Source organism: Archocentrus centrarchus, chromosome 3 (assembly GCF_007364275.1).
Source record: "Archocentrus centrarchus isolate MPI-CPG fArcCen1 chromosome 3, fArcCen1, whole genome shotgun sequence".
NCBI classification, from domain to species: Eukaryota; Metazoa; Chordata; class Actinopteri; order Cichliformes; family Cichlidae; genus Archocentrus; species Archocentrus centrarchus.
In genome coordinates, this window is record NC_044348.1 from 24,264,250 (window position 1) to 24,282,296 (window position 18,047).

Sequence of the window (18,047 nt, forward strand, 5' to 3'; positions counted from 1 at the left end):
TGAACTGTCCAGTCACAGTTGTTACAAGCTGTGTTGACGTGACATGTAGGTATATTACTAAGGAGGTGCATGTCAGGTTATAGCGTGGGGTTTGTCTGCATTCCAGATCTTTCACCTACTGAAAACTTCTAGTGCATTATTAAATGATATGACAAAAAAATGCCCTGAGCTATAGAAATCCAGCAGCTGAAATCCCAATCCCATCAAGTCAGAATGAGAACTGGTCCCCTTAGTTCCCTAGAAGAACAGGTGATGCAGTGGGAAACATGTCCATGGCCCAACCTTGTTTTAAAAATCAATAAATAAATATTGGTGGCATCAAGTTAAAAAAATATCTGATTTTGTTTCCCTGTGTTAAATTAAATATAGGTTTTAAATGATAAGCAAAGCATTGGTTCCATTATTGTCATCACAGCATCCCAACTTTTTTGGAAATGAGTTTGTAGCTTATCACACATTTTCCTCCTGCTTACCTTTCTCTTCCTAAAGGCTGGTGATGATATTGTTGTGATTCTGTACAGTTTGTTTCTTGGCAGTTACAAAAAGATAGAGAGTTAAAAACCAGACCTAAGGATCCGGCATGCTTTGTCATTTCAGCAGTTAAAGGGAATAGTGGGGGGAAAAAAAAAAATCCACGACCGTGACTCTGAAGCAGATGCTGCTGATGCTTTGTGGATTCACGCAGTGATGCAGAATTTGTAGTAGTTCAGAAATGTGTTCATATGTGTAAATCACGCTCAGCCCCGACAGTGTTCCCACAAATTCACCTTGTTTGGTTTTCATAACTCATAACTGTTTTAAAGAGAGATGTTTTCATATTGTTGGATCATAAGGGATCACCAGAATACCAGCTCATATCTATTTTAGGATGGTGTTTGTGTTAAAGTTGTGTCATGCTCTGACACTCTGATATTTTGAGTGAGAGCCAGTTGTTAGTGAAGTGTTTGGATAGGGTCCAGCAACTATCAACAGGAGCTTTGCGGAAGTGCTTGACTGATTAATACAGAGTACACTGCAATAAGTGAAAAATGTACCGGCTTGAAAGGCTGCACAAAACACTTCTTAGGTCTGTTAAAAGAACATTTTAACGAGTGCTAAACCAAGACAAAACACGTTAGCTTAATGGGTTTTCTTCACGCAGCTTGAGATACATATCTGAAAAATGCCTGGCTCTGTTATTACCAGCTTCAGAATACCACAGTGACATGTCAACATGGTGTGCAAGACAAGCCTTCACTCCTTTGTGCGAGTTAACCTCACATAGGAACCCGATTTTGAATCTCTGAGTCAGGGTCAGAGGCCAGCAGAGCAGAGGGGAAGCTGCATGTGTACTTCAGCCATGGCCCAGGCTGACCTCTGACCTTTGATCCCCCTCTGCCACAGGGATGCCCTGTGTTCCCGCTGGTGACAGACAGGATGTGCTCTGTCAGCGAGGTCACAGCTCTTTTCTCCCTTTTAGTGGTGGATCTCAACAGTCTTGAATCTGAAAGTGTGCGTGCAGCATTGTCCTCTTACTTCTATTTGCATAAAACTGTCTAATTTTCACTAAAATGGCACTCAAAACTATTGTTAGAGCAAGTATTTTTAATAGTTTTATATCTAAGATAACATGAAAACAGTGCACCAGTGTGTGAGAGGACGCTTTCATGATTTCATTACAGTGTTCTCTGTTTTAATGAGTACAAAAAGATGAACAGGTAGCAGACTGATTGTGATTTCTTACACTGTTGGTTTGCTGTGAGAGAACATCAAGCATGCTGTTACTTCAACCATGTAGGACTCATGTTGACTTTATCTAAGATAAGCTGGAAATCCCTTTGTTTCCTTTCTGAAGAAGGAAATTTCATGCGGCCTTTACTTCATGTCTTTTTTTTCCCACTGGCAAAGAAACAACAAAGACTTAAACAGGTTTTACCCACCTAGTATGAAAACAATTGTGGAGAACTGCCTCTCCACTTCCAGTTGTTGTGGATAGCTTTTCTGCTTTACTTTTAAGTCTTTCACAGAAAAGAGACTTTTGCTTTGTCCCCAGCAGGGACCAGATGGGCCATTTTCAAAAAGTGATAAATTTGTTGTCAGCTCTTTTTGTTTTATGAAGCATGACAATGGCTTCGCTGTGCACAAATTAGCACTTCACATTCATAAAATTTCATTGTTCATGACAGTGCAAGGAGACATTTTTCTTAAGTGTGTGTGTGTGTGTGTGTATGTGTATGTGTGTGTTATGAAAGAGTGCTGTTCTACAAGAAAGCACTGAGACATGAAAATTGGAGATTTTGGGCTATGCCTTTTCAGGGGGTAATATTGGCATCAAGCACAGTGATGCTGCATTGGAATTTTTTTTAGTATGATAAATTTAGGGTTAGGTTAATTGGCTACACTAAATTGCCCATAGGTGTGAATGAGAGCATGAATGTGCGTGTGAAAGGTTGTTTGTCTCTGTGTTGGCCCTGCAACAGGCTGGCGACCTGTTCAGGGTGTACCCCGCCTCTCGCCCTATGACAGCTGGGATAGGCTCCAGCCCCCCTGCGACCCTGAACAGGATGAGCGGAAGCGAATGGATGGATGGATGGATGGATAAATATAGATAGAATATAAAAACAATGTAAAGATATTACAGTTTACCCCCCCCCCCAATAACCACAGAAAGGGCTGTTTTATCATATTCGACGATTTGTGCCATGTAATAAAATCAACCTCACATCGTCTGTCTTTGATTTTTGCCAGGTGTAGCTGCAGCGCTCGCCCACACCGATTGGCAAGATGGTGGCATTGTCACTGAAAATCTGTGTGCGCCAATGCAACGTTGTGAAGACGATGCAGTTTGAGCCCTCCACAGCCGTCTACGATGCCTGCAGGATCATCAGAGAGAGAGTCCCAGAAGCTCAGACTGGACAGGGTGAGAACTAGAACCAGCTTGTTTTTTTTTTAGGTGCAGATGTCAGTCATCAAATCTGTGAGCAGACTTATTTATTTTAAAACCCATGTTTTCAAGTGCTTGTCGTGGCAGCACAGATTTGTGTCTCTTTCTGAAGCTACCCAATAAACTAATGCTTGGATTAGGTTATGCCATATTTTTTGGCCACTGTGCTTCTGCTCAAGTGGTTCTCAAACATTTTTAGACATGAACCTTTCTTCAGAAGCCAAAGAGAAAAAAACAAAAACTTTTGTGCATCAATCACTGATTCAAGTTTACATCCAGTAAATTAAATGTCAAAGAGATAGGATCATCAAACTCTTGTTTAATTTCACTTAAATCATATGCATGTTAAAATTAGATTTCATTGGCTCTTTACCCTACAAAGTGGGAACTTCAGTTTGAGAACCACTGAGTTGAGCAGTCATGGAGTCTGAAATTTTTGCCATAACTTCCATGACCACACGTCCATGACTCCAATGGTAGCTTTCCATTTTACACAAGTGCCGGGTCTGACTTGTCTGTTCCATTTGGCAGCACTAAGGTCATCATTCCCCTTTTGATTTGTCATGTTTACAGATTTGTCTTGAAGAATACCCGATTACCATTGTTACAGAACATTTGGTAAAAGTAGTCATAGAAAGCCCCAAAGGAAAAAAAAAAAAATCAGTTTATTCTTTTTCATCACTTCTCTGACACACTGCAAGGGACAAAATGAGAAATTGCTGATGTCCCTGATGTTCAGGTTTGCTCTCTGTGCTTCAGGGTCATTATTATTATTATCATTTAGTCTCATTCTAGCATAGGGAATCATTTTCATCTTTTTAATGTCTAAAATGTAGTGGTTTCTTCTCACTCCTATAGCTTCAGACTATGGTCTGTTTCTTTCTGATGAAGACCCCAGAAAAGGCATCTGGCTGGAATCAGGAAGGACACTGGACTATTACATGCTCCGCAATGGGGTAAATATAACACTGATCTATGGATAACTGCTACCATTGGATGAATGTTTGCCCCGTGCTGTTTGTTGCAAAAGGTAACACTACAAGAATAATACAAAACCATGCGTACACGTGCACACACAGACACACACAGTTACCAGAGGAGCTGAGTGTGACTGAATCTCTGGGGAGAGATGTGTGAATAACACTGGCTTGTAAAGAGTATAAACTGGAGCTCGGTGGGCCCAGCTTAACACATGTATTAATAAGATTAACAAAATATCATTAAGTAGAAGAACAGATACTTGTTACTACTGTAAAAGAATGAAGTACTGATACAACTTCACTCAAGAAAGAGTAAAAAAAAAAAAAAAAAGTACAGGCTCTGAAAAGTTCTCAATTTACAAAAGTAACTTTAGAGGATATTTCATCTAGCAATTTTTTTTTTGCCAACCTTGCCTCATATTAATAACATACCAATACAAAAATATAATACAAGGGAATACAAACCTCATTTCAACTTAAATTCAAATTCCAATGAATTTAATTGGCTTGAACATCTGTTAGTAGAGAAATGCAAAGAAAAAACTAAATCTATTTGCTGGGGCCTACATAATAGATGGGTGACTATGTAATTTAATGTAATGAGCCTGTTTTAAAACTGTAAGGAGTAGAAATTACAGATATTTGTGTTAAAATGGAGTATGTAAAAGTAAATTGTTGTCAGCACAATAAATACTCAAATAAATTAGACGCCTGAAAATTCTACCTCAATACAGGAACAAAGTATTGATACTTTATTACTTCCCACCTCTGCTAATAATACTCCTCATGTCTTGCATTAAGACTAGCACTGAGATTTAAAGCAATGCAGTACTGAATATATCAGCAAAGTGCTGATGTTGGAGCATATTCAAATATTTGATCTGAATTAAAAACACTTCACATCTGCATAAATTCACTAAAGAGAAATTAATAATATAGAGCATAAACACAGTTATTAATCTCAGACACAACTCATGTGCAGGAGTTGAAAAACAAAGAAGCACCATGAGAAAATGAAAGCATGAGCTAAAATTGGATATCAGGACACGGAGAACATCAAAAGAAGATTTTAAAAGTGGTCCTTAAAGAAGTGCTATAGCCAGCTTTAGACCGCTTGCCAGCTTGTTTTAGAGGCTCTGATTCCCGCTGCCAAAGGCCCCAGCACACTCTGGTGTTCTATTTAACTGTGTAGCACAGCCCCTCAGTACATTTGTGGTTGTGGTTTTGCGGCTCTAAATGGCTTCTCCTCTAAATCCACCAAAGGCAACTCAGGTAGAAGGCTTGACTGTGACCAATTATTCTGAACTAAATCTCTCCTCTTTGTTGAGATTGGAAGGGAGCAGCAGGCTGTGATAGGCAGCCGTTAAATACGGTTTTCTGGCCTTTATTCTCCCCTCTATCCATGCAGCCTGGATATTTGTGATCATTTTCTAAGCAGTTACTTTGACTCACTCTCTCTTCCTGCATTTCTCTTTCTTCAGTTTAACTGTTGTTTTTTCTCTCTCTCTCTCTCACTACCTTTTTGTTTTTAACCAGGATATTCTTGAATACAAGAAGAAGCAAAGACCACAGAAAATTAAAATGCTGGATGGGGCTGTTAAAACCATCATGGTGGATGACTCAAAAACAGTGGGAGAGCTGCTAGTGACTATATGCAGTAGAATAGGTACAGCATATCTATCTTTTCTTGCATTGACATTTTTAACTGCCATGTGTCCCTTTTATTATTATTTGAAAATATTATGCATTACAAATCCTTTGAATTTGATCTAAATCCTTTGAATGCATTAAAAAAAAATTTGCTGCCCTTTAAAAATGAATTTTCAATCCATGTGAAACCTGTTTCCAATGGTCACTGATGGGAATAATTTCTTTCCCTTTTAAACTGCAGGCATTACAAACTATGAGGAATACTCTCTGATTCAGGAGACCGTGGAGGAGAAGAAGGAGGATGGGATGGGTACTCTGAAGAAAGACAGGACACTTCTGCGTGATGAGAGGAAGATGGAAAAGCTGAAAGCCAAACTTCACACAGATGATGACTGTGAGTTCAGGAAAGAAATATAAAAATGAGAGTGCCCTGTACAAAAATGAACTCTTTAACCACAAACATGTCATGTCTGGAAAGCAGTGGGCGGTTAAGTAGCCCACGTTCACAGTTCTCTGTGATATCTACCATCTTCCACTGGAATTTGAGAGTACTAAATCTAAAACTCCTGATCTCAGGTCAGAGTATCCCACTTCCTTCCTATCTTGCATCCAAGATAGTAATGCAGCTTCACTCTGTGGCTGTGTCCAAAATCACTTCTTTCGTCCCTTTTTCACTCCTCATATATAACAGATGATTAATGGTTTACTCTGTAGTAAAGGTGTGCCTCGTCTGGAAGGGAATGAATGGAGACAGACAAGAGAAGGAATTTGCTGGTACTCCACTTATTGGAGAAAAAGTGGACCTGGGTTAGTCTGGTTGGGACCACTGTTTTATATAATTTGTGTTTTATTATTGTTGAGTTCAATTCCAAATAAATGCACTGTGACATAATTGGGGGAAAAACTGCCTTTGTTTTACATATACTGTATATAAAAGAAGTATGCAGCCAACATGACACCAACAATGGGTTTGAAATTCCATCTTGAAGTTTAAATTTAGCATCTTAACATCTTGGCCATCTTAGTTTTTTGAAGCCAAAAGTTACAATATTCAGACATGTGAAATGCTATGTTATTATCATCCCTCACAAATTTGGTTGTCAAGGAGTAGCCACAGGCTGCATGGGTACATTACAAAGACACAGATACCTGCTAATTAGTGCTAAGTAACATATAAATAAATGACCTAAATTTCACTTACCAAAAGAAGACAAGAAAACTTCTTTTACTGGCTCGTAGTACAGTTGACTGCTGGTTGCAGCTGCTTGTTTCAGCACCCTGTCACTTAAAGTGGGTACACCCCTAACAATGCATAAATTTTACGCCTTCATACAATTGAAACAGATGAGGTATTAAAAAAGAATTGCTCCACGTGTTATGAATGAAGAAATTTGCTACAGAGATGGCAGTCTTGTCATGTTCATTTTTGTTTCTTCCAATCTCTGATCTGAAGATGCAACTTAACCCCCACCCCCCCACGAAAAAAAGACACACACACACACACATTAAAAAAACAAAAAAACCTTGGTATATGGTGAGCATTAAATGAAGAAAATAGACCTGGTATGTAAAGACAGTAAAGTGGGGAAAGAGCCAAAACATCCTCTGCTTTCTATAAGAAGAGATTTCTATGATCTCATTCCTTTGTTTCAGTGAACTGGCTGGACCACAGCAGAACATTCAGGGAACAGGGGGTGGATGAGAACGAGACTCTTCTCCTGAGACGCAAGTTCTTCTACTCTGACCAGAATGTAGACTCCCGAGATCCTGTTCAACTCAACCTGCTTTACGTACAGGTCTGGAACTCACTTTAAAATATGCCTACTTCTTCCTAGATGATAGTTTATGGGGAATCTCATCTTCATTTCATCATCTTACGAATACTGAAGCAGCAGTTTGCCAGTGTCCAAAACAGACATCTGGAACACTTTAATGACGTAGATGACACATTGTTGCAACGGTTCAAACCTACAAGAAGCTGAGGTTTTCCCTCCCCCTAGCAGAAGAGGATGTACTGTCCATTTTTTTCTTATCACCTAATAGTGACAAGCAACTACCAAATGTGCAGAGGGTTGGCTTTTTGATACATTAAGGATTACAGTAACAATTACAGTAGAGAATAAAACCATAGAAAATGAATGAAACTTGAAGCTGTAGAGTGAGGCTTTCACAGTTTTTTTTTTTGTTTGTTTTTTTGTCTTTCAGGCTCGAGATGATATCCTAAACGGTTCCCACCCAGTATCGTTTGACAAGGCCTGTGAGTTTGGAGGCATTCAGGCCCAGATCCAGTTTGGACCTCACATAGAGCATAAACACAAACCTGGATTCTTAGAGTAAGCAACTGTCTCATGATATTTGTGGCAAAACATGAAGATTTGTGATACATATTGAATAATTAGTATTTTAGAGAGAAAACAAAACATTTCTTTGTGAGATATAAAATAGGTAAGACATATGACTTCATTCAATGATAAAGTTTTGAGCTTATGAAATGGGTTGCCCTTTGGTTTGGTTTTAAATGCTATAGCAGAAATAAAGGGAGAGCTTGCACTTTTTCTGTGAATTTCAGCTTATTTTTCCTTTTTTTTTTTTTTTTTCCCTAGCCTGAAAGAGTTTCTACCCAAAGAGTACATAAAGCAGAGAGGAGCTGAGAAGAAAATATTCCAGGTGTGATCCTATTGTTCCTTTTGATAAATTGTTCATGTTGGCGCACAATTGTGAAATTGGGAAATCATTACTGGAAAAATCTGACCTGCAGGAGCACAAGAACTGTGGAGAGATGACCGAGATTGAGGCAAAAGTGAAATATGTCAAACTCGCACGGTCTCTGCGGACATACGGTGTCTCTTTCTTCCTTGTCAAGGTGAGTTTTTAAAATCATCTATTTATCTTTGAACTTTTAATAAAACTTTAAAATACCAATGTACATTTTTATCTCCTGAAAAAGTAAGTCTAGCCTCAAGTTTTCTATTTATTTATTTATTTATTCATGGTAATAGGAAGCAGATTTTGGAATCAGCTGAACTGGAGCTGGGGCCTTTTATCTTCACAGCATGAAATCTGTCTTCTGGGTATAGTGCTAACTGGATAAAGAGGCTGATGGCGGTACTCAGCTTGTATAAACTGTCTTCTCGTATTTTAACTGTCAAAGCTTGTTATGCCACCTTAAAATAAACTAAGTAGCTGTTTAAAAAAAATTTGCCTGAGATGCCCCCCCCCCCCCAAAAAAAAACCAAAAAACAAAAACAAACAAACAAACAAACAAAAACAAACATACAAAAAAGCCTAGGTCTATAGCAGCATAACTAAGGGATGGTTCAGGGTCACCTGATCCAGCCCTAAATATAAGTTTGATCAAAAAGATAAGTTTTGAGCTTAATCTTAAGAATAAAGAGGGTGTCTGTCTCCCAAATCTAAATTGGGAGCTGGTTCCACAGAAGAGGGGCCTGAAAGCTTGAAGGCTCTGCCTCCCATTCTACTCTTAAGTATCGTAGGAACCACAAGTGAACCTTCAGTCTGAGAGCAAAGCGCTCTGTTGGGGTGATGTGGTACTATGAGGTCTTAAAGATGAGATGGGGCTTGATTATTCAAGACCTTGCATATGAGGAGAAGAATCCTAAATTCAGTGCAATTCACTCAGAAATATCAATCGGAGAGAAAGACTCTAAACAAATGCCAGCAGCACTGAAAGCAGCCAAAGAGAGATTTGTCTTTGAGATGATTATGGATAATTTTTTCTCTCATTTACATTTACATTTTGAAAGAAGCCACCTGAATCCAATAATAGATTAAATGTAGTGTTGAGGCTGTCATTTTCAGGATCTACATGAATCACCCAGTATAATTATTTTATTGAACACTAAATCAGTTAAAGTCTGAGAAATCAGGCAAAAACTCTGAGTAATGGCCAGGTGGACAATAGATAATTACAAATAAAACAGGTTTTTGAATTTTCCAATTAGGGTGGACAAGGCTAAGAGTTAGGCTTTCAAATGAATTAAAACTCTGTCAGTGGTTAATGAATAAGTTGGAGTGGAAGATTGCTGCTACTCCTCCTCCTCGACCTGTGCTTTGAGGATTCTGACAGTATGGCTCAGGGGTGTTGATTAATTTAAACTAATATATTCATCTTTCTGTAACCAGGTTTCTGTATAGCAGAATAAATCAGTATGTTGGTAAATTATTAAATAATTTACTAGCAGGGACTTAGAAGAGAGAGACCTGATGTTTAATAGTCCACATTTAACTGTTTTACTCTTTGACACAGTTGAGGATGCTATATTGTTCTTTCTATGTGAATTTTTATGTTTTTAAATTGTTTTTTTTTTTTTTTTTTTAATTGGTTTTTGGTTGGTTTTCTGGTGGTCTGGGAGCATACACAGTCATTATGAGGATGGGTTTTAGGGCGTCTGTTTAGGACTACGTGTCCTCCTCATAGGCTTCTCGTGATCTGCTGGGGGAGAGCTAACGGCGACTAAGTTACTTTGGTCTGCACCGACTACAGATGCCTGGCTAGCTACTGGATTTTCCAGGGCGCGGAACCGAATCTCCAGTTCACTCAGCCTGGCCTCCAAAGCTACAAATGGGCTACATTTTTTACAAGTATCATTACTACTAAAGGAGGCCAATGAATAACTGACGCACAGAGCAGGAAAGTGTGGGAAGCACAGGAGAAGAAGCCGTGGTGCTAGTGAATTGGCTATGAGCTAAGCTAAAAGCCACGCTAAGCAAGCGAATTTCTAAAAATACACTAAGCGAATACTTGGATATAATTTGCAAGTGATTCAGCAGAGTGTGCTTTGGATAAAACACGAGAAGATTACACAGTGAAATATTCTGTTATCTAGATTAATAGAGCTACACAGATTAATCAGTTAATAGATACTGCAAAGCACCACTGTGCTCCGGAAAAGGAAGTGATACGATACTGGAATGAGAGCCAATACTGAGTGACCTATAAAGACATGTAAAAGCAGGAACCCTTTTGTGATTTGTTTGCCATCCATTTTCCTCTTGTACACCTCTTGCATCTTTCTCTCTTTCACTTATTCACTAACACACACAAACACACACTGGCACCAACTCCTCTGCAGGGAGTTCAGTGTGTTCCTGGAAGGAAACCAAATGTTGTCTGTGCAGCCGAGTGTGGCACTAAGATTATTTCAGAGTGAGTAGGGAGGAAGTGGAGTCAATGAGATATACTGGGAGATATTGCACAGGTAAACTGGGGATACTGACTCGTCTGAAGTCCAGCTGCCAACAGAAATGTAGTATCTGTAAAACTAACAGGAGTATCAGTGTGACTTCAGTCACAAAGAGGACATCCTGGTTTGGAAAACTCCATTTGCATCACTGAAGTTATTTCCTGTCAGCTTTATTGCTTTCTAGTAGAAAATTGCATATTTCCTGGTATTAGTGGGTCAGATCACTTGTATTTCTGTTTGGCTTTTTATCAGTGGCTTTCATCACTGAAAGATAAAGAGCAAAGATGAAGTTAAAAAAAACAACAACAACCCAATAACTGTTTTATTGGAGCTCACTTCATTGAGTCTTGATTAATGACTCGTGTTTTCTTACAGTCTCTGATCTCATTCTTTTGTTCACTACCCAAAGCTCGTGACCATAGGTGATGGCAGGGATGTAGATTGACCGGTAAATCGACAGCTTCACTTTTATGCTCAGCTCTCTGTTCACCATGACGGAGGGCGCAGTGTCCGCATCCCCAATCTCATTGTACATTCTGTATAATGGCAGATAAAGGCATTCTATTCTATTCTATTCAATCCATCTGTAAATTGTGAACAAGACCCTGATGTACTTAACCCTTTAATACCGAACCTGTCACCAGCAACAGAACGTACTTCAAAAGTGCCGCCGTTCACAGACGTCCAGTAAAAATTACCATAATAACCCTACATTGGATGCAAAGCACACTTTCTCAGCTTTCAGAAACCGTTTGAATTTTTCTGATAGGTCAAACGGTCGCATAATTATGATAATTCAAAGTACGTTTGATCTGACGTCTCAGCAGTGATATGCTCCGTGTGACCAGCTGTTCACGGCAAGTAACGCGTGCTTCAGTGGCGATCGCCTGGTGTTAGATGGTTAACTGTACTCCTCCACTTGAGGCAGCAACTCACCTGACGGTTTGCCAGAATCCCTTCAAGGCAGTCTGAAAGCCTTTTTCCTATGCCCTCACCAAACTCCTCCCACACCCAAGTTTTTGCTTCAGCCAATTCCTGACCTGACAGTACCATCAGCTGCCTCCTAAGTCTCACAAGCTAATCAAGGCTGATTGACTCCTCCTTCAGCTTGATGGCTTCCTTCACCTCCGGTGTCCACCATCTGGTTTGGGGATTGGGGACCACCACGATAGGCACCAACCACCTTGTAGCCGTAGCTCTGTGTGGCAGCCTCAACAGTGGAGGTATGGAACATGTTCCATTCAGACTCAGTGTCCTCAGCCTCACTCGGAATGTTGTTGAAGTTCTGCCGGAGGTGGGAGTTGAAGATCTCGTGGACTGAGGCTTCTGCCAGACATTCCCATTGCACCCTCACTAGACGTTTAGGTGTGCCATGTCTGTCCAGCGTCCAGGAGACTGGTTCCAGAACCCAGATCGAGGCGAGCCAGACTATATCTAGCCGGGATCTCTCAATCTCACGCACTAGCTCAGGCTCCTTTACCACAAGAGAGGTGATGTTCTGTGTCCCTATAGCCAGCCTCAATAACTGGGGATTGCACTCAACCCCTACAGTGCCTCCTGCAGGTGGTGGGCCTACAGGAAGGCAGGCCAGATCTTTTATTTGGACCACTTTCCCTGAAAAATATAATGCCTTATGGCTTAGAGCGCAACTAGAGTAAGACACTAGAGATTTAGTGAATACATGGGGAGCTTGAAAGATGTTGACAGGCAGATAAAGGCATGATTAAGATGTAACATTTTAATTACTAACTGGGAAAAGTTAGCTTTTTTTACCCCCACTGGTTGAACAGATAAATACTCATCTTTGCAGATCATCGTGACAGAAAAATTAGACCTTATATGTGAAAGATGAATTTACATGATTTGCTTGACTTGTTAATCTGCCATTTGTTATAAGCATCTCTGATTAGTTATACCCTCAGCAGACAGAGGAATATAAAAATGGAAGAAACTGAATTTGAGTTCTGTTTACTGTTAATTTTGGCCAATTTTGTAAAATTTACATTATTGAAAAAAAAAATTATCTATGTATTTATTTATTTATTTTTTGTTTTTTTTGTTGTTTTTTTTACAGGAAAAGATGAAGAGCAAGAACAAACTGGTACCACGACTTTTGGGTATCACAAAAGAGTCTGTGATGAGAGTGGATGAGAAGACCAAAGATGTAGTTCAGGAGTGGCCACTTACCACTGTAAAGAGGTGGGCAGCATCACCCAAGAGCTTCACCCTGGTAAGACCCACATCTCTTATTTTTAAGACTTACAGCACACTTATTACAAAAGCAGGAGCTTTGAATACTTTGGTACTGCTGGCTCTGTTGGGGGCATGTTTTTTCTTTTATTCATTCTGTTTGCACTGAGAAACATGTCGCTAATACTTAATAAAAATGACAGGCTCACAGTAAACCCAAGAGTTCCTGCAGTGCTGTAAAAATCACTGTAGCACTCAGCCTGCATGGCCTTTTTCCCCTAGTGCACTTCAGTTATTGAACAGGACCCCCCCCCCCCCCCCCTTCCTTGTCAAAATCCCTTCTTTGTGTCAGCAACATGGGTCTAATCTTGCAGGTCTGGAAGATGCAACATCTTAATTAAATTAACCCGGCCTCTTTCCTGCTGTTAATTCAGCAGAGTGCTTTGCGGTTTTAATCTGTGTGTTTTTGTGACACCATAATTTCAGATTTGATTTGCAGCTTTCAGAAGATGGCAAAAGATTTAACATAAAGGTGTGCCAGTCTTAAGACCTCAGAACTCTGTATTGCACCCCCCCCCCCCCCCCCCCCCGTCTTTTTTTTTTTTAAACAGAACACCTGTGGACGCAATGCCATACTGAAAGAAATCTGTTCATTGTCCTGTAAAAGTCTACCCCAAGATTGCTCTTGGTTTAATCTAACTCTGTGCTGCAGCTGCTTGATGTGAACTAGTGCAATGTGTAGTGTTCATGTAAGAGTAGCTGTCTGTACAGATTCACATTAATCCTCACAGTAAATCCTTAGCCTACACAGTGCACTCTGCAGTCATTACTTTCCTTACAATCCACGATGAAATGCATGTGTAAGATGGTTCTGTGTGTGCGTGTGTGTAGGACTTTGGGGAGTACCAAGAGAGTTACTACTCAGTACAGACCACCGAAGGAGAACAGATCTCTCAGCTCATTGCCGGTTACATTGACATCATTCTCAAAAAGGTGAGAAATTTATCTCTGGAGACGCTGATGAATCCCCATGAATCAATATCTTCCTGTGGCAGATTCACTCTCAGATCTGTTGATACTAGAGAGAGCCTGGCCACTGTGTCATACTGCATTTAAATAAAAAGAAGCACAGGAAAGGCTCATGTGGCACAGGTGTACTGCAAGAGCTGGTAATAAAGTTTAGAGTGAACAGCTGAGCTTCTATGGTTAACTCAATTACTTACCATTTTTATAGGCATTAGAACTCATGTCCCCTCCTTTTTCTGGGGGTTTGACAACTGTTTATTACAGGTGTGTTTGAGATTGAGCTATATTTTAGTCTGAATGACCTAGTTTGTCATATACCTAAAGAACAGGACCAAATATATGGCAGTCTGCAGTTCTGTGTCAAATCTTTGGTCTATTATTCTGTCTCCTGCAGAAGCAAAGCAAGGACCGCTTTGGATTAGAAGGTGATGAGGAGTCAACTATGCTTGAGGAATCTGTATCCCCGAAAAAGTATGTATTTTAGCCTACCTAATAAAAGTGGTGCAAGCTTTACCTGAGCTGGTTGGTAAAGCCTTCAAACCAGTCTGTCCAGTTGTTTTTTTCTTTTGTTGTTGTTGTTGTTGTTTTAGTGATGTGATGTCATGTAGCCTGTGCTTAGCACAACTTAGCAGTCCCCATTTGATCTCAATTTTATTACCCCGCCCCCAAAGGCCTCACCCACCAACGGGTGAAGGGACGTTATGTTTGTCTTTTAGCAATATAACTCAAAAGGTTTTGAGCCAAAATTGATGACACTTTGTGGAAATATTCCCTAGGGACCCAAGAATATGTGATTTCATTTACAAGGTCAAAAGTCAAGGTCACCAAAAATTTTCAGCCATTTAAGAAATGTCTCACTGAACATTTCATCTGTCACTATGAAATTTGGTACTCGGGTATAAACAATTACTGTTGATAATTTATTTTAATTTAAAATAGAAGTAGACAATACTATAATGCAAAGTGCACTACAAACGCTATACAAAAATCACATATACATAATCAATTCATATTTCATATGGCTACATTGGGTGGTATCTGTTGCAGCGTATCGGCATGGAAAATTTGGGGTGGATGAGGTATGCGCTCTGTGTCCTTCTAGTTTTTGGTATGTTTATCTGTTTGCTTGTTAACAGTATTACAGCAAAAGTAACAGTCCCATTCATATCAGAGCTGCATGAAAGATGGCCAGTGACCCCTAGATCACCTGATTAAGTTTTTTGCCATAAATGAGTCAAGGTTAAAAAAAAATAAAAAAAATAAAATATACACACACACACACACACACACACAAAAAAAATCCCATAAAATGAAAGTTATTTTAGTTCAACTTTGTAAACGTTTGAACATTATGGACATGAACAATAGGACCTGTGTGTTATCCTGGTGATTCAATCTTTGAAGAGTGACATTTGTGAGAGGGACAACGATCAAATAAGCTAAAACATCTGCTGTGGGCGGGGTTTGTTGTGCCCAGCACCACTTGTTCCGATATATGTTCAGTATAAACAGTCATATGGTGATGCTTTGACTGTGAGCACAGCAGCATCATTCTAGGCGTTCTCATATTATGTGAACAAAACACAAGATTAAGTCTTTCTTTATTTCCTTCTCTCTGCCGCCTGTGACCACAGCTCAGACATCCATCTTACAGAACCTCACTTCCTTATCCTGAAAGATAATCATTACGTGAGGAAATTTTGCTGCACTGGACAGGCAAAGGCTCTCTGAACATTTCCTTATTAGATGCATATTAGCTCACTGAGCCACTGTGGACTCTTGGTGTGTAACTGAAGCCCTTTTCCTTTCATGCTTCAGTTGATATTGCTTTCCTGTTTTCAACTGAGCGAGTATTTGCTGCAATTGTTATTGTATTTTTTGTCCCCCCCCCCCTGTTCACTGACTGAAGGCTTTAATATTACAAAGACATAGTAAGCCAAACTCTGGACGGCCTTATCTGCAGAAAAACAAAACAAACCTTTGTCTGCCAGATGTACACATTACAAAGACTTTTTGGTATCTGTCTCTGTGCACAGTCACAAATGCACATATGCTCACTGCCAAGAACCAGAAATGTGCGCTCTTCTCAGCATCGTTTAGTAGTTTATTTTTTCTTATTTAACATTTTTATGGCTATGTTAGGACCTGGGTAGACAAATGTTTTACATTCATTATACTTACAGGTCCACCATCCTTCAGCAGCAGTTTAACCGTGTGGGCCGGGTGGAGCACGGCTCTGTGGCTCTACCAGGGGTGATCCGCTCCGGCTCAATCGGCACAGAATCACTTAGCATGGGTACCATGCCATCCGCTCAGCAGCAGATCACAATGGGTCAGATGCACCGTGGACACATGCCACCACTGGTAATGATGTTTGTAGAGCCCCCCCCCCCGTTAGTGATGCTGCTACATGGAAGCATTCTTTTCTGAGATAATGCTGTAGGACACTCAATGTTTTTATCCTTAAAACATGCAGAGTTCAGCACAGCAAGCTCTCATGGGAACCATCAACACCAGCATGCAAGCTGTGCAAAAGGCCCAGATAGACCTGGGGGAGGTGGACAACCTGCCACCACTGGGACAGGACATGGTAATGTCCACTGCACATGAACTCTAATATATATTGATATCCTAATAGTAATAATATCTCTAAGAAGTGTAATTGACAGTCATGTTTGTAGCATTTTTACATTAATCAGTAATGATTATTTATGGTCTCCCTTTAGGCATCCAAGGTGTGGATCCAAAACAAGATGGATGAGTCAAAACACGAGATCCACTCCCAGGTCGATGCCATCACTGCAGGAACAGCCTCTGTTGTCAACCTCACAGCTGGTCAGTGGCTCTGGCATGAGTCAGCAGAATCTGATACTGCTGTTCTTTGTTTCTTCTGCTTCTTCAGAACATCAGTCAGCTTTTCAACTAGCAAAGCATGGATTTAGTCTGATTTATAGAAGAAAAAATGATTAATCTCAGTCTTACTAGCAGAGCATCTCTGCATACACATTTCAGTGCTGGCATTTATTTAAAATGGGAATCCTTCATGAGTCTAGTAAAGGAGTAAAAACTTGTGCTCGTACTTTTACAAGTAAGTTTTAGTGGCAGTATTTTCTTGCAGTTAAAATTATTTGGCCAATTAGTGACTTTAAAATAGAACTTTTCCATCACTCTGGTGTTCATTATCATCATTGGAGAACCTGTATAACGTCTAATAGCTCTCTCTGGTTTGGAGAATGTGGGCTGGTGAAGGTGTCGACTGGCTCTGTGCCAATCTGTGGCACTCTGTGTTGAAAATCATTAATTGGTGGTTGTTTTATTCTTTTTCCAGCTTCAATTGTTCCCAGGTTCTTTACTTTTTTTGCTCATTTCCCTCAGCTGAAATAGACTTATGTGATTATGCAAAGCCTGTGATTTTGGTTAAATGCAAATATTTTTGATAGTTGAATGACTCAGTGAATCATGTCTTTGTTTGAGTTTGAGGTATCTTAATTATATTCACTTCTCAAAGACTGTATATTTTCCTGATGTCCTTTCTTCTTCTGTCCTTTCTTCCCCATAATCAGCTGATCCTACAGACACAGACTATACAGCAGTGGGTTGCGCCATCACCACCATTTCCTCCAACCTGACTGAGATGTCAAAGGGCGTGAAGCTGTTGGCTGCACTGATGGAGGACGATGTAGGAGGAGGTAACGACCTGATGAGGGCCGCCAGGACTCTAGCAGGGGCTGTATCTGACCTGCTGAAAGCTGTGGAGCCAGCCTCTGGAGAGGTGAGCAAAAAGAACCTTAAACTTTAAGAAAATAAAAATAACCCAATTTAAGCTCTTTCAGTATTTGTTTATTTTGCATGTGCCATATCCATTAGTGTGACAAAACTGATGGGTACAAAGCTAAAAAAGGAGTATTATATTTCTATTAATATCATCTACTGCGTATGTGACATGTGGAAGTTCGGCTTTGGTTGTTGTGTTAAAGTCAAATGAGATATTAGAAGAGAAACTAAAATGTGAAGGGAAGACCAAATTTGCACCCTGTATTGAGACCAAATGGAGGAGGAGGAGGAGGAGGAAGG

The 18,047-nt window shown here is 40.0% G+C and overlaps 1 protein-coding gene across 4 annotated transcripts in view; it reads left to right on the forward strand.

The window, feature by feature from the left end:
• Positions 1-18,047, forward strand: part of tln2a (talin 2a) — a 112,941-nt gene that overhangs the window by 50,762 nt on the left and 44,132 nt on the right. For 3 of the 4 annotated variants that reach the window (XM_030719236.1, XM_030719253.1, XM_030719260.1), the window contains exons 1-15: positions 2,764-2,899; positions 3,782-3,879; positions 5,440-5,569; positions 5,795-5,947; positions 7,207-7,349; positions 7,759-7,886; positions 8,157-8,220; positions 8,312-8,416; positions 12,832-12,987; positions 13,839-13,940; positions 14,368-14,444; positions 16,157-16,337; positions 16,450-16,563; positions 16,700-16,808; positions 17,537-17,745. In XM_030719236.1, coding sequence (XP_030575096.1) covers positions 2,764-2,899; positions 3,782-3,879; positions 5,440-5,569; positions 5,795-5,947; positions 7,207-7,349; positions 7,759-7,886; positions 8,157-8,220; positions 8,312-8,416; positions 12,832-12,987; positions 13,839-13,940; positions 14,368-14,444; positions 16,157-16,337; positions 16,450-16,563; positions 16,700-16,808; positions 17,537-17,745 — 1,905 coding nt within the window. Of the gene's footprint in view, positions 1-2,727; positions 2,900-3,781; positions 3,880-5,439; positions 5,570-5,794; positions 5,948-7,206; positions 7,350-7,758; positions 7,887-8,156; positions 8,221-8,311; positions 8,417-12,831; positions 12,988-13,838; positions 13,941-14,367; positions 14,445-16,156; positions 16,338-16,449; positions 16,564-16,699; positions 16,809-17,536; positions 17,746-18,047 lie in introns of those variants that run through there. The other variant, XM_030719246.1, reaches the window with a different exon arrangement.